At 34.4% G+C, this 13,705-nt stretch overlaps 1 protein-coding gene across 1 annotated transcript in view; it reads right to left on the bottom strand.

Annotated features, from left to right (window-relative positions):
• Positions 1-7,166: 7,166 nt before the first annotated feature.
• The window catches only part of LOC108369308 (neuronal acetylcholine receptor subunit alpha-7-like), a gene marked incomplete at its 3' end in the record, with an annotated part of 44,493 nt that continues 37,954 nt past the window's right edge, over positions 7,167-13,705 (bottom strand). Inside the window, exons 4-6 of the mRNA XM_017624399.1 lie at positions 13,601-13,676; positions 12,908-13,102; positions 7,167-7,280 (exon numbers count right to left, since the gene is read on the bottom strand). Of these exons, the coding sequence (XP_017479888.1) occupies positions 7,167-7,280; positions 12,908-13,102; positions 13,601-13,676 (385 nt within the window). The remainder of the gene's footprint in view (positions 7,281-12,907; positions 13,103-13,600; positions 13,677-13,705) is intronic.

The following is a 13,705-nucleotide window of genomic DNA, read 5'->3' as shown; positions in this document are numbered from 1 at the left end:
AAAAAAACCGCCGCTCTACATTTAACAGTAGACAATTTAACTGAATTTTTATTTATTACCACATATATCAAGAAGTGTCATAGGTTTAAAAAGTGTAGTAAATCTTAAATATTTTTTTTTTTCAGATACGCATGCGTAAATTTCTCAGTTCCTAAATCCCAAACGAAATACTGTAGTATATCGATGGACAAGTGAAGATCGACCTATCTCGGCAGAGAGCTCAAAAACGACCTATCTCAGACATTTTTTTTTCAACAACTCCCTATTTAGAAATACCTAAAGCACAAGACAATCTACACATTTATGTGAAGCTAACTTTTCCATATGCGAACGATAAATAGCGAGTAAGCACGTAGATACGAAGGCGTTACCGTAATAATTGGTGAGCTTGAGGATTATGTACATACATGTCCATCATAATCACAAAAAGGAAATTAAACAAAATTTTCTGAATTCTTTCATCTGATTTTTTATAACCTTAAAAATAAATAGCTAATTATTTTAATTTATTTAAACACGTAAATATATGTAAATATTTTTATAAGATTAAACTTTAAATACTATTTTTATTAATATAGTCTCATAAACCATTTCAGGAAACTGCTTGGTGCATTTATGTACTTTTCATTTTATTTTTCCAAAAGCAAATTATTTACTGAAGAAACGTTCTCATTTCTTTTTACTCTTGTGGTTTTGAATTCGTGCGCTCTGGTCAAGACGGGAAAGTGTTAAGGCAATATTCATAAACCACAATAAAACTAAATCGCACAGAGCAATTTAAATGTACGAATACGGCAAGCATTTATGCCTTTTATTCACATAATAATACTTGAGGCCATTTGCACGCCAGCCAGCACACACGCTAGTGACATGTGCGCTTAACCGCATAAGTAGCCATAATTTTGCAAATTTTACTACAGAGAATAAACTGGCAAAATACCAACACCAACAACAAGCGCCAGCAGCAATGCCAAGAGAGAATAGAAATATATGTGCATACATACATACATATTTACGTGCCACTTCAGTACATAGCTGCAACAGCGGTAGCAACAATTGAAAGCGCAACAAAAGAAGGTGCCGTAAACCAAGCAAGAAGGATAAGAAATTCTTCAAAGGTGGTGGTTGGAGGGGGAAAGGGAACTTGATTGTAGCAAGTGGTGCCAAAGGGACACTTGACATTGTCATGTCTTTTGGTGAGCACACATACGATGTGCTATAATTATTTAGTGTGAAGTTACCAAGCAGGAAAGAGTGTTGACTGGTATTTTTTATGACTTTATGGTCTTATAAGGTTTGTTGAAATTCTGGTACCGGTTTGAGTAAGTATATTACTAAATAGCTAATTCCTCAAAGTAAGAGAAAGACCAGGTGTGGATGGACATGGCTTCACTTGGGATTCTGAATTGGCGTCAGTTAAAACAGAAGAGATACGACTGGCATGCTGTTGTGGACTCGGCTAAAATCGCTAAGGTGGTTACAGCGCCATTAAGGAGGAAGAACAAGAAGACCACAAATTCGTTGATATTTAAAAAAAAACAGACTCTAGCCATGTTATGAAATTTTATCATAAAATAATATATATGTATAATTAGCGGAAATAGGTACTACGAAGCACACAAAATAAAACACAAGAAAAGGCACTAATCAAGATTATAAGTATTTGAAAATTTAACATAAATGTAAAACATTTTTTAAATTATAAGTAAGTAGGTACATACATACATATATACTTGGCGACAAATGAAATAGTACACCTTGTTGTAATATAATATTCACAATTATTTTCATTAAAAATTTGTTTGCATTAATTATTTATGAAAATACAGTTTATTCTATAATATAAACCATATATATATCAAAGTTTCACATTTTATATAAAGTACACATAAATTCGAAAAATGTTCATCAAAATTTTAAACTCTTTATTCAGACTTTCTAGAAAATTTTCGAGTATGTCAATTTTAGTCTAATGAAGTGCAAGATTCAAACTGCTAAAAATCCCTGTTGATTTATAAATAAACTACAAAGTCTAAAACTACACCTAAAAACAGTTTGAAATTTGGTAAATTTTACTTAATATTACCTCGACTTTCCATTAAAGTGTAATATATATATTAGGGATGGGTAGTGGGGGGTTGAAATTCGATTTTTTCCGAATTTCGAACATTGCCCAACCATTCGATTATTCGATTCGAAATTTCGTGGTGCAAATTCGATTTAATTCCAATTTTTTTAAATTTTCCAAAAATTTTTCGAAGTGAAACTTCTTAGTCGTGTCGGAGATGTTTGCGTTAAATATTTAACACCATGTCCTAAAATCTGTATCGTGCGTTCGGTTTTCAAAAAGGAGGTAGGTGTCAAATGAAAGGGCTTGCCCTGTAGATGTGTAATATGGTTTTAGCTTTGTGCCGTATGAATGTATGTAAGAAAATCAAAATCAAATTAAAGTTAAATAAATTACCCCAATATAGGTATCAATCGAAATGATTTTGAATAAACTTTATTATTTAATTACATTTAAGAGTGGTGTCACCTGTTTGAAAAGTCGAATTTAGTTAAAGAAGTGTTGTGCTTAAATTACTATGCAGCAATTACAATATTTTTGAGGAGCTTGAAGAGATTGGCCACCTGTTTAAAAAGTTTAACTCAAATTACACTGTAGCACAGCCCAAACCAGCCCGGACTTTGTTAACATTTTCTGAAAGTATACCCATCCAGTAGTAAAACACTTGGTGGATTTGCGAAAGTTAGCTCGTATTGTTATTTCATGGCCTACTAAAGTTTTCATGTCTCCGCCTAAGTAGTTTTCAAAAAAATAGTTAAAATATATGTCTGAGCGAAATTAAAGGTTAAAACATATATAATAAAATTGCATGGGAAATATTTTCGTAGAACATTTTAACCTATTAGGTAATTTTGATCCTTACTTCAATAAATCCCGCAAAAGGCAAATTTGAAAGGTCGTTAGAGGACTGGTGTACTACTCCGGAAATTACTCTCCGGAAAATTTTACTAGGGGTCTTCTGAGGCAAAAGCTTTGTGCTACCAACGTAAAAGCCTCTACAAATTAAAAAAAAAAAAATCAACAAAAAAAGTACTTTTTATTTTTTAATTTATCTATGTGTATGGGCGTGGAAAAGTGTTGCAAATATGAATTTGTGTGGCAACAAAAAAAGCGCCGTCGACCACATGAAGAAATAATAAAAGCAAAAGGAACTTCAAAAAATATATTCACAGAATTTGCTCCAAATGCGTGCGTTGTTGGCGACATTGCTTTTTATGGATTTCGATACTTATTTGAAATTTTACGACTTATATGCGCTAATGCAAGGACGTATATGTACAAATGCACGAAAATGAGCATGTTGTAGTAATGCTATTTTTTTTGTTTACTAATTTATTTATATGATTTTGAGGTCATGAATGTTGAAAGTACAAAAACTAAGGAATGACTTTGATACCTAAATAATTCCAAACTACACACGATTCAGTTCTAAAAGGTCTTCACTAAATGTCTATAAAAATAAAATTTGCTTATATACAGCAGCGTATGTAAGATTTAAATGAAAATTGTTGACGATGCGAGCAAAGGAAAGTAGGCTAAAGTATAACTAATTGTAATTTTTACTTTTAAGGTGTCATATTTACAGTCTTTTTCGTATAGGTATACATATATGCTATATAGAAAATAGTGAATGTATATAAGACTATACGCAGCCCTCTGCGATCATACATATGTATATGTATGTATGTATGATAAGATACATATGTACATATGTAACTAAAATGGGAGAAACGAAAATAGTTTTGCGCTTTTTAAACGCGTTTGTTTTTGTCTAATCTCCAGTTATGTTTATGTACATATAAGTACCAGAGAGCAGCATGGGTATGCACATTTTCTCATACACAGAAAGTATAAGGTGAGACTGAGAGTTAAGAAGTTTTCGAGCACGATGCAGAAAATGAGGCTGGCGTCTTCCGCTTTTCGCACTAGGGATGAATAATTCAGAATAATTCAGAATTTTTCCCGATTTTCAGTCAATTAAGTTTAGCTACAGCGAACTTTTTACAATACGGGCAACTATTTTTTAAATATTTTATTTTTCGCTATTTTTTTTTATAAAAATACCAACAACAAAAACCCCAAAATCAAAGTTTCAAGCCTTGTGCAAAATTAAAGAAAATTCTGCAGAATTTCATTCAAATATTGCACTTATTTACGCTCTCTAGAAAAAAGTTGAGTATGCAGTTTTTTAGCCCATTCAATTTTAGTATAATAACGTGCAAGTATGAGGAAGCTACGAATTACCATTGATTTTTAGCAATTTTTTTGTTGAAGGTGTCGCACATTTTTTCCATTTAAAAAAATTATCAAATATTGTTTAATATGAGCGACACCTTCAACAAAAAAATTGCTAAAAATCAATGGTAATTCGTAGCTACCTCAAACTTGCACTTTGTTATACTAAAATTGAATGGGCTAAAAAACTGCATACTCAACTTTTTTCTAGAGAGCGTAAATAAAAAGTGCAATATTTGAATGAAATTTCGCAGAATTTTCTTGAATTTTGCACAAGGTTTGGAACTCTGATTTTTAAGTTTTTTGTTATAGAATTAACCATATTTTTATAAAAAATTATTTGAAAATAAAATATTTAAAAAATAGTTGCCGTATTGTAAAAAATTCGCTGTACCTAAACTTTATTGACTGACTGTATGCATTAAGAAAATTTCAAAACTTTTTCGCTAATTTTTTTCGAAGGTTTTCAAGACTTTTTAAAATTTGTCTAAGCATTACTTTATGTTTTTAAAAAATATTCTAGATTTTTTAGAACTTTTCGACATTTATTTAGATATTTTTCCGAATTGTCTGTGTGTTTCGGCAGTTTTTGAAAATTTTCATGTCTTTTCGAAATCTTTTGCTTTTCTTAGGATATTTATGAGTAATTCAGAATATTATTTTTTGGGAATTCCTAAAAACTTTTCGTGAGCTGTCAAGGTATTTTGATAATTTTTGAGAATTTTCGGTATTTTTTCCGAGGTTTTTTGCTTTTTCATTGGATTTTTCGGAATACTTTTTTCTGAATTTTCTGAAATTTCTGTGGTGGTTTTGTAAGATATTTAAAAATAATACATGATTTTTCGTACCTTTTTGGAGGTATTCAAGAGCGTTTTTGGGTTTGTCAAAATTTTCGAAATTTTTTGCATTTCTTCAAGAGGAACTGTACTGTATATTTTCAGGATCTTTTTGGAATATTTCGGCAAATTTTGGATCCTTTCGGGTGTTTTCGAAGTTTCTTCGGAGATGTGTAGTTTTCTTTTAATGTTTTTTTTTTATTGAAAACAGTGTAGTAGAGATTATTTGCATGAAAATGAAAGGAGTGTTTTTCATTCCACCCATGCTGCTCTCTGTTAAATTTGTACCTAAATCTGAGAAACTTTGCATTTACGCGCTTACACATCTTTTATTTTTTTTTATGATAGGTAATACTTCTCTCGCATATTTCTCTCAAAATGTCAATTTACATATTTATTTATTACCTCTACCTTTAAAAAGTTGTATTAAACGCCACTTAAAGGTTGAAAAAAACGCAATATAAAAAATAATTTTGCTTAGCAAATAGCTTCGCAAATAAATCCTTCCTATCCATAATTTCACCAAAGCACGCAGCCCCGTTCTGTTATTCTTTGCCCCGCCCTAATAGCTTGTTTCTTGAAGCACGTCCTAGCAACTTACTCGTACCAAACTCGTCATCAATAAGTTTTTACTCATAAATACCGCCCAGCCAAAGAAGAAAACTTTTACGTAGGTCAAAACCTTTTTTACCGGCACAAAAAGAGAACAAAAAGACAAAAAAAAAACAATGCATAGAAAACTTGCTCAAGTTCAGCACGCAGGTAACTTCCGGTGCGGCAACAAACTCATTCACGCCTGACAAATGTTTTTGTAAGTTAAGAAATCTGACATAGCAACGAACGAACGAATTTGGTACGTATTTATTACGGCAAAGTTCGAAGAGTCGAGACCAAATTCGAAATTAATTGGAAAAGTCTCAAAGGAGCTATTGAGGTATGAGTACCGATTGTTAGTCGCACTCAGTTGTGAACGGTTGTTTTGCGGGAAGGAGACAGGTGTTTGAGTAATCAAATGTGTGAGTGTAGGCTTCTTTGTATGAAATTAGTTTAAAAGTAATTAAGATGTAAGCAAACTCTTTTTAGCAAAAGCCAACAGAGCAACAGTTTAATATTAACCCAACTTCTCATTGTCTAACATTAAGTTGCGGAGACTATTTGAAGTACCGAAAGGTTAGACAGTTTTCCAAACTCCTTTTTCTAACATTTTTATTTTATTGTTTTAGGTAAGGCATTTGAAATTGTGAAGAAGTGAAGGGGAATCCTGGTAAAGCCTTGCCTTGGGCCCTTGTTAACGATTGCTTGCAAATTCAACTTGATTGTAGGTTATGCAGAGGCACAAGTACCCATTAGCCATAATTACTTAGTGGACACACCCAGAACCCAATAAGTACCGGGGAGCAGTGAGAGGCCATATACACCCTTTTCGTCTACACTTATAATGGAGTGGATATTATTAAAAAAAAAAATGAAAATAACAACAGCCTACTTTCTGCCCACCTGACTGATTACAGCTGACTGCGATTTCACCTGTACCGAATAGGTGTGATCACCGAGTCGAAATTCCGGCTCTGCTTTGAAGTTGATGAAACTTCAAAACGTATTCCCTGTCACTGTCCGGCTTTGGACAGACAAAGATTTAATCATTTTGAAGCTCCAATGGTCGAACACTTTGTTATAAAAAATTTGGCTACCAAGGCCCTTTTAGAATTCATCTTGGGCACACTTGGCAAAAATATTTCAGGTCGCGGTGTCTTTTGTTTTCTTATACCCAATCACAAAGTAACTACCCACGAACGAATTGCTCCCTCATTCAGCCCACTGCGACTGTTTTTCGTTTACACTGGAACCAACATCTGTTTTTGGAACTTAGAGAAATCCTACTTACACTCATTTTAATGGTGTGGCGCACTGAACTTGAGCATGCCTGAGCATGCCGAAGAATTCGCTTTAGTCACAAAGCTTACAAGTTTAGCTATTTTTATTTGAATTACATAAAACTTTTAAAGAAAAAAAAAATAATAATAAACCTCTTATTTGAACACCCTCCAACTTACCTAGGAGCGGCACTGCATCTGAGGTCGCTGGCATCGTTTCGGCCACCATGTTGAGGAAGACAGTTAGCGATAGTAGAATTGTAACTCCTGCAACACACGATTTTTGTTTTTTTTTTATAGAAAGAGAAACCAAATCAGCTAAAATAAGTTTTTAAAGAAACACTTGAGAAATCACAAAAAATTTATAAATAATTTAAAAAATTACAGCACGCTTTTTTTAACAAACTTTTTTTTTAAATCTTTGGATTTAACTATAGTACATATATGTATTACGCTAGTAGTAGTTAGATACATGTGGTACGGAAGTTAGCATCGGTTTTCTTTATTGATATGGTGTGTACGAGTGTTGTTGTTGTTGTTTTAGTTGTTATTGTTATTCTTGTTGTTGTTGCAGTAAAGCTGTGCTTGCGTTTTATGGCCCCAATAACCAATTTAATATATACATACATATGTATGTATGTAGCTATTCCAAAGGAGTGGTCAGCTGCGCGGCCAACGCTTTGCGGTTCCACTTGTCAGTGCGGCTGATGTGCTGCTGCTGGGCTCTACATTTTATTGGCTGTGGCTGTTATGGTGTTGCATTAGTATTGTTGCATTAGTATTGTTGCTGTCTGTTTATTTATCTGCTCATCTCATCTCAATGTTGTACAAATAAAAAACTACTACCATATTTTCTGCGCTGAACCTCAATGCACCCCGTCAACCTGTCAAATCGTCAACGTATCACTACTGTCACTACTGTCACATCATCAGTCATCAATAGTCAGTGGTATGTGTATAGTAAAACTATGTTTTCTTTATAGTTATTGTTATGTTTGATTGTTTGTTGTTGTTGTTTTGTTTATGTTGGCATTTCATCACACAACGATATCAATCATAATTTGGAACATTTATTGGCTATTCATCATAAAAATTTTCAATTCATTTATTTACTACTTTCAGCAGGGTTCACAAATTTGCATGCGTCGATTACGAGTGGGAATGAGGTGAGGTTGTGGGCGGCGGCGGTGGGGGTCAAATGGTTAAAGTGAAAGAGACTTGGTGAATGGCAAAGTATATTGCGGCATATTTTCAGCTGTTTGCATTTTGTGAAGAACCATTTGCATAAATTTGCATTTTTTTTCTCCAAACATAGCAAAAAATTGATACGACATTTTGGCATATTTTCGCTTTTTTTTATGTAGATTGCAAAGTACGAAGTGCGAAGTGCGAAGCGTATTAGCAAATTCACACCCTCCCGGCCGCAACATGTGTTGCTTAAGGCATACGGCAATGCTATTTATTCGCTGCGTGTGGCACCTGCTGTTGCGTTACATTTTATGCTTAGCGCCTTGTTCGTGCGTTGGTGTGCAGGTGGTGTGGCGAATTCGCATCCGATTGCACTTGCCATGCAAATTTTTCTATGTTCACTAAGATGTACTTTGAACTTAGAAAGAAAACAAAATTCTTTGTAGACAGTTATTTTGCGTTCAGCTGCTGTATTTTTTCACTTAGTGCGCTTTTATTATTTTTGTATACATTAGTGTGAAAGCTTTTCGTGCGCTTTTCATGTCGTTACGAGTTTTGAACTAAGAGCAAAGGTAGTATGTGCATTTACCCATAAATTTAGCAGAAGTCTTTTGTTGCCGAGAAGTTTCAATCATCCGTTTTTCATAAGTTTTTAAATTTTATATTTTCTGCTTGTTTGTATTCTTTGAACATGAACATGCATGTCGAAAGGCGAATTTCATTCATTTTGTTTGTCGAATTCATTTTGTTTGTCTTTAAATGTTAAGAAGAATTACTCTCTCTTAGTAGTTTTGAACAGGCGGCAACACCATTATAAGTAGTTTGGAAATTAAGACTTTTCAAAACCTATTCGATTCATAACCATATCGCAATAATTCATTTAAATTATTAAATTATTTGAATTAAATTTCGTATAAAGGTGGCAACTCTCTTTAAGATATTCTCAAACAACAACGTTATTAAACCTCTTTCGCCTGACGAGCGTACTGTTTTACATACGTCAATTATGCAACTCAAGTCTAAGTTGATATTTTAAAGAGGTGGCAACTCTCCTACATGTAGTTTAGAAATAAAGCCTTTTAAAAACCTATTCGATTCATACCCATATCGTAATAATTAATTTAAGTTATTAAATAATTTGAATTAAATTTCTTATAAAGGTGGCAACTCTCTTTAAGATATTCTCAAACAACAACGCTATTAAACCTCTTTCGCCTGACAAGCGTACTGTCATACATACATATGTCAATTATGCCACTCAAGTCTAAGTTGATATTTTAAACAGGTGGCAACCCTCCTACATGTAGTTTAGAAATAAAGCCTTTTCAAATCCATATTGGTTGATACCAATGGGAAATTATTTATTTAATCGAATTAAATTTTTTAATAGGTGGCAACCCTTTTTATGTTCTTACCTAGATACATATGTAAGAACCTTTTAAAAGCCGCATGACCCAAGCAAAAGTAAAAAACGTTGTGGATAATATGGAGCACCACACAAAAAAATTGGAGGTTTAGGGCAGCGAAGTGCAAAAGCTACCATATATGAAATGCATGGTCGGGCTATCCTTCTTATCTATGTAATGTACTTAGCTTGTTAGAAAAAATTTATTTGAAAACGCATTTGCAAAAATGAGATGCATGTATGTATAGTATATATGTACATAGATATTTTCTTTGTCAGTATCTCTTTTCGAAATAGGGATTCGTATTCACTCTAAAAACTATTCCAATGCCACATGGGTACCAGTAGAGGCGAAGCGCACAAGGAGACGGCCAGATTGGAATTCCAATGTTTGTCGATGAATTCATTAGATGGAAGATTCTGAAATTTGCATAATAAGCTTGATGAACTTTGCACATAAGTTACTTTCGACGATATATATTTCGTGAATGAGTCCATGATTGTTTCTTACAAATGTGGTTTCCGACTAGTCAGGCCAGCGTGCAAAAGGACGCTTAGCGAAAAAGTCCGATTTTATCGATTTCAAAGACAGCTGCTTATAAGACGCCACGTCGAAACTTGAAATCTTACAACGCTGTGCAGAATGACATAAAAAAATCTTCAACTACATTAATCTCTACAAATATTTTCCTGTTGTCTCTCAGGAAGGATATCGAAAGAACGCCACACAAGGTCTTAATTTTTAATTTGGTTAGTTTAGGTTTTCACTCGACTTTTCTTGAGTGTTCAAAATCATGCCTATCTAACAGACTCTGTGCGACATGTGGTGTTCCTCAAGGTGGGATATTGCAGCAGTCGCTATTTATCGTATTTTATGAATTATATCGGGTTCCGCTTCCGTCATCTTCTATAAGCAGATGACCTCGAGCTATACACTGTTATTAAAAACTTTAATGACTACAGTGTTCTTCAAGCGAAACTTGATTGACTTTATTCTTGGTGTATGCGGACTCACCTGTTCCTCCACATCTCTGCCTACTTCGACACGAAACTGATTTTCTCCACTTCTATTAAATAAATTGTTTCAAATTCGTATTCCGTGCTAACCTTTATCCTTCTGGTAACATCTAGGCTCGAATATGGTTCTTTCATATGGAGACCGTACCATTTTTCATATCGATCGCCGCAAGCTACTTTATGTCATCGATCGATATTGATCGGTGCGCCTTTCATGGCATTTTTAAGACGTTTTTGAGGTTAAGGTATGTATGGGAGGTATGCTTTAGAATACATCGATCATGCAAACTTCGTGTTTTTCTTGATTTACATATTTCCATAAATGTTGCAAACGGAAATTTTTGGTTCTACGCCGACTACCTCTAATTTTTACCGAAAATTGTCTGGAGCTGTACCACTGTGCGGTGTATAGGTAATTCTTTTTCGTGCGGCTTTGAAGACGATAAATAGATGGTTTGCATTGTATGGCCAAATATCAAGGATTTGCCTAAATATTTGCTTGTGGGCTCTTTATAAGAGTCGCTGTTTTCAATCAAATCAAGGCACCTAAATAAGCTCGACGCTTGGCAACTAACTAACTAAATAATAAAATTCAGACGAACCATGTTATGTAGAATGCCTTTGAGTCTTCTACTCTTGCTGCGAAGCTCCACTCATTAAACTCGCATGCAAATGCTGCGCTTCCTCTTCTTGCTGCTCTCTGGTTGCTACCACATTGCAGCACTTGCCCCACCTCTTTTGCGGCATGGCAAAGCAAACAAACTTCGCGCGCCGTTTATTTCCTCATTTTGCTTTTGTGTGTAGGTTCCTTTCAAAGCCACGACAGCTGCATACTCCAATGAAAAGTATTTTAATATTTTTTAGTATTTTTTTTTTCTCGAATTTAGCCGTTGGTGTTTTGTAGGTCAAGGTTACTGGATGCTTTCGCTGTATTTACGCACGCACGCTGATGGATTTCTTTTGAAGCGCACCCATTGCAGCTACTGTTTTGAATTACTTGTGTCAGTTGATGACGATTTGTCGGGCTGGCTGTCAACGATTGCTATGCACTATTTCGTATTTGTTGCTATGCTATGGCTGCAAGTTCTATGTAGCTGCTGTGCGAGCTACATAGTACGTTGCTGTTGTTGACATTGATTACAAGTGATGGCATTTTATGGCGTTCCCATTTGCTGACGTCGTCAAGAGCTCGTAACAGATTCTTGTTTTTTTTTTGCTCTTCTCGCTGATTTTACAACGCTTTTTTTTTAGTGATGCAGCTTACTTACTTTTCGTCTGCACCCCACTCCTTTCGTTTCCTTTTCACTTTCGCATTTCGCTTGAGGCTCTTAAATTGAATTTAATGTTACATTTATCATAATTTTGTGACAACTTCGCTTGTGATGGCGACAGTATAATTTGCCCCAAAAACCCCTGCTGCGTGGGCGGGAGCAGACTGCGCAGCGTGGTCGGCACGAATGCATTTCTTAACGTTCGGGATTTTCATGTCACGTAGGCGACAGAATTTTCACTTTTTTCCAGAAAGTAGTAATTTTTCTTTTCTTCTTTTCTTTAAAGGAAGTGGCCATGGTATGTTCTATTTTTAGTGTGTTTTTGCTTTGGCGCAAATGCGAATTGATTATGCTAAAAAATTTTTTTTTTGAGACTTATTTTCCACGCTTATGTGCATTGTGGATTGCAAAGAGCTTTGAATTGTAGCACGTTTAGACATCATTAATTTGAGATAAATATGAAAATCCCCAAAAACTTTGCTAACAGACTCACTTGATGCGCTGTTAAATAAGGCGACAATGGCAGCAACTGCTGCTCGTGGAACTTATGCAAGAGATAATTCCGTTATTTCCATTGCAAATATAAACTCTAAGAAAAAACATGTGCCGCCATATACTTTGCCATTGCCAAAAAGTTGTGGACATGAAGCAAAAAACGATGTACCAAAAATTGTATCTTAATTTTTGAACTAAATTTGTCTTCAGTTATTAAAAAAACAGTTCCAAAAAAAATGAGGAGCTGACTGTTATATTCATTGGAAGGCACATGCAGTTCTCGTAAGGCAGCTATGAAAAAATTGTCCAAAAAAAATTTGGACCTCAGGTTGAGCGGGTTGGGATTAATTTCATTTGGCGAATGCGAAACTCAATTCAAATTGTTGTAACATTCTTTAAAATTCTATTTTCATTGAAATTTGAAGGTCTAATAATTTTGCATTTAATTTAATTCGACTGTTTTTTTTGTTTTTATTTTTGTGCTGGTAGCACTACGCGTGCGGACATACGACACTTACCTAGCGAGAGCTTCTCACCAGAATCGGGGGGCAGTGTGAAGCCTAGCAGTGCCATTGAGGCTATCAGTACGCACGGCACAATTAGGTTAAAAAAATAGTACAAAGTTTTCCGTCGTATTAAAATGGCGAACGTTATGTCAATATAAGGTTCTGGGCAGCAATTATAGTAGATTTCATTTCGTTTACCGGGCACGCCTGCAAAGAGAATGGACGTGTTACGTTGACGGTGAGAATGCAAAGAGAAAGAGAGGATTGTTTTATTTAGTTTTAGTAGTTGGTTTTTTGTTTTTTTTTTTTTGGAGAGAGGGAAAGAGAGAAAGAGAAAGTGGCGCATTAGATAGCAGCAGTAAGATATTAGTTTAAAATACATATGTATGTATATAATGAATATATGTATGTATGTATATATATGATATAAATGTTTATAAGTAATTGCTAGTGAATTTTGTTGGCTGTTTTGTTGTTGTTGTTTTTTTTTTGGTGAGGCTTGTTATTAATACACAATTTATTTAAATATTATGAGCAAAAAATATGTTAAAGCAAAAGAATAAATTATAACCATTTTTCGATTTATAAGCTGTGAGTTAGTTAGATGTTATTAGTTAAATATTTTTAGAATTTGCGGAATTTAAATTTGCTAGAAAACTTTTTATGAAATGCCTTTCTTTTATTTTCAAGCCACCGCTGCCATACCTAGCAGATCCCATTCGCCGTTCGTTATGAAACTTGAAATGTCACCACCGGCCTCGTCTTGCAGCTGCAAGTCCAGCTGGAAAGAGAAAGAAATTTAATTGGTTA

This window comes from Rhagoletis zephyria, unplaced genomic scaffold, assembly GCF_001687245.7.
Source record: "Rhagoletis zephyria isolate East Lansing unplaced genomic scaffold, Rhagoletis_zephyria_1.1 Rzeph_scaffold_03600, whole genome shotgun sequence".
Taxonomy (NCBI): domain Eukaryota; kingdom Metazoa; phylum Arthropoda; class Insecta; order Diptera; family Tephritidae; genus Rhagoletis; species Rhagoletis zephyria.
Note: the sequence above shows the minus strand (reverse complement) of the source record. Positions and strands in the feature narration are given on the sequence as shown.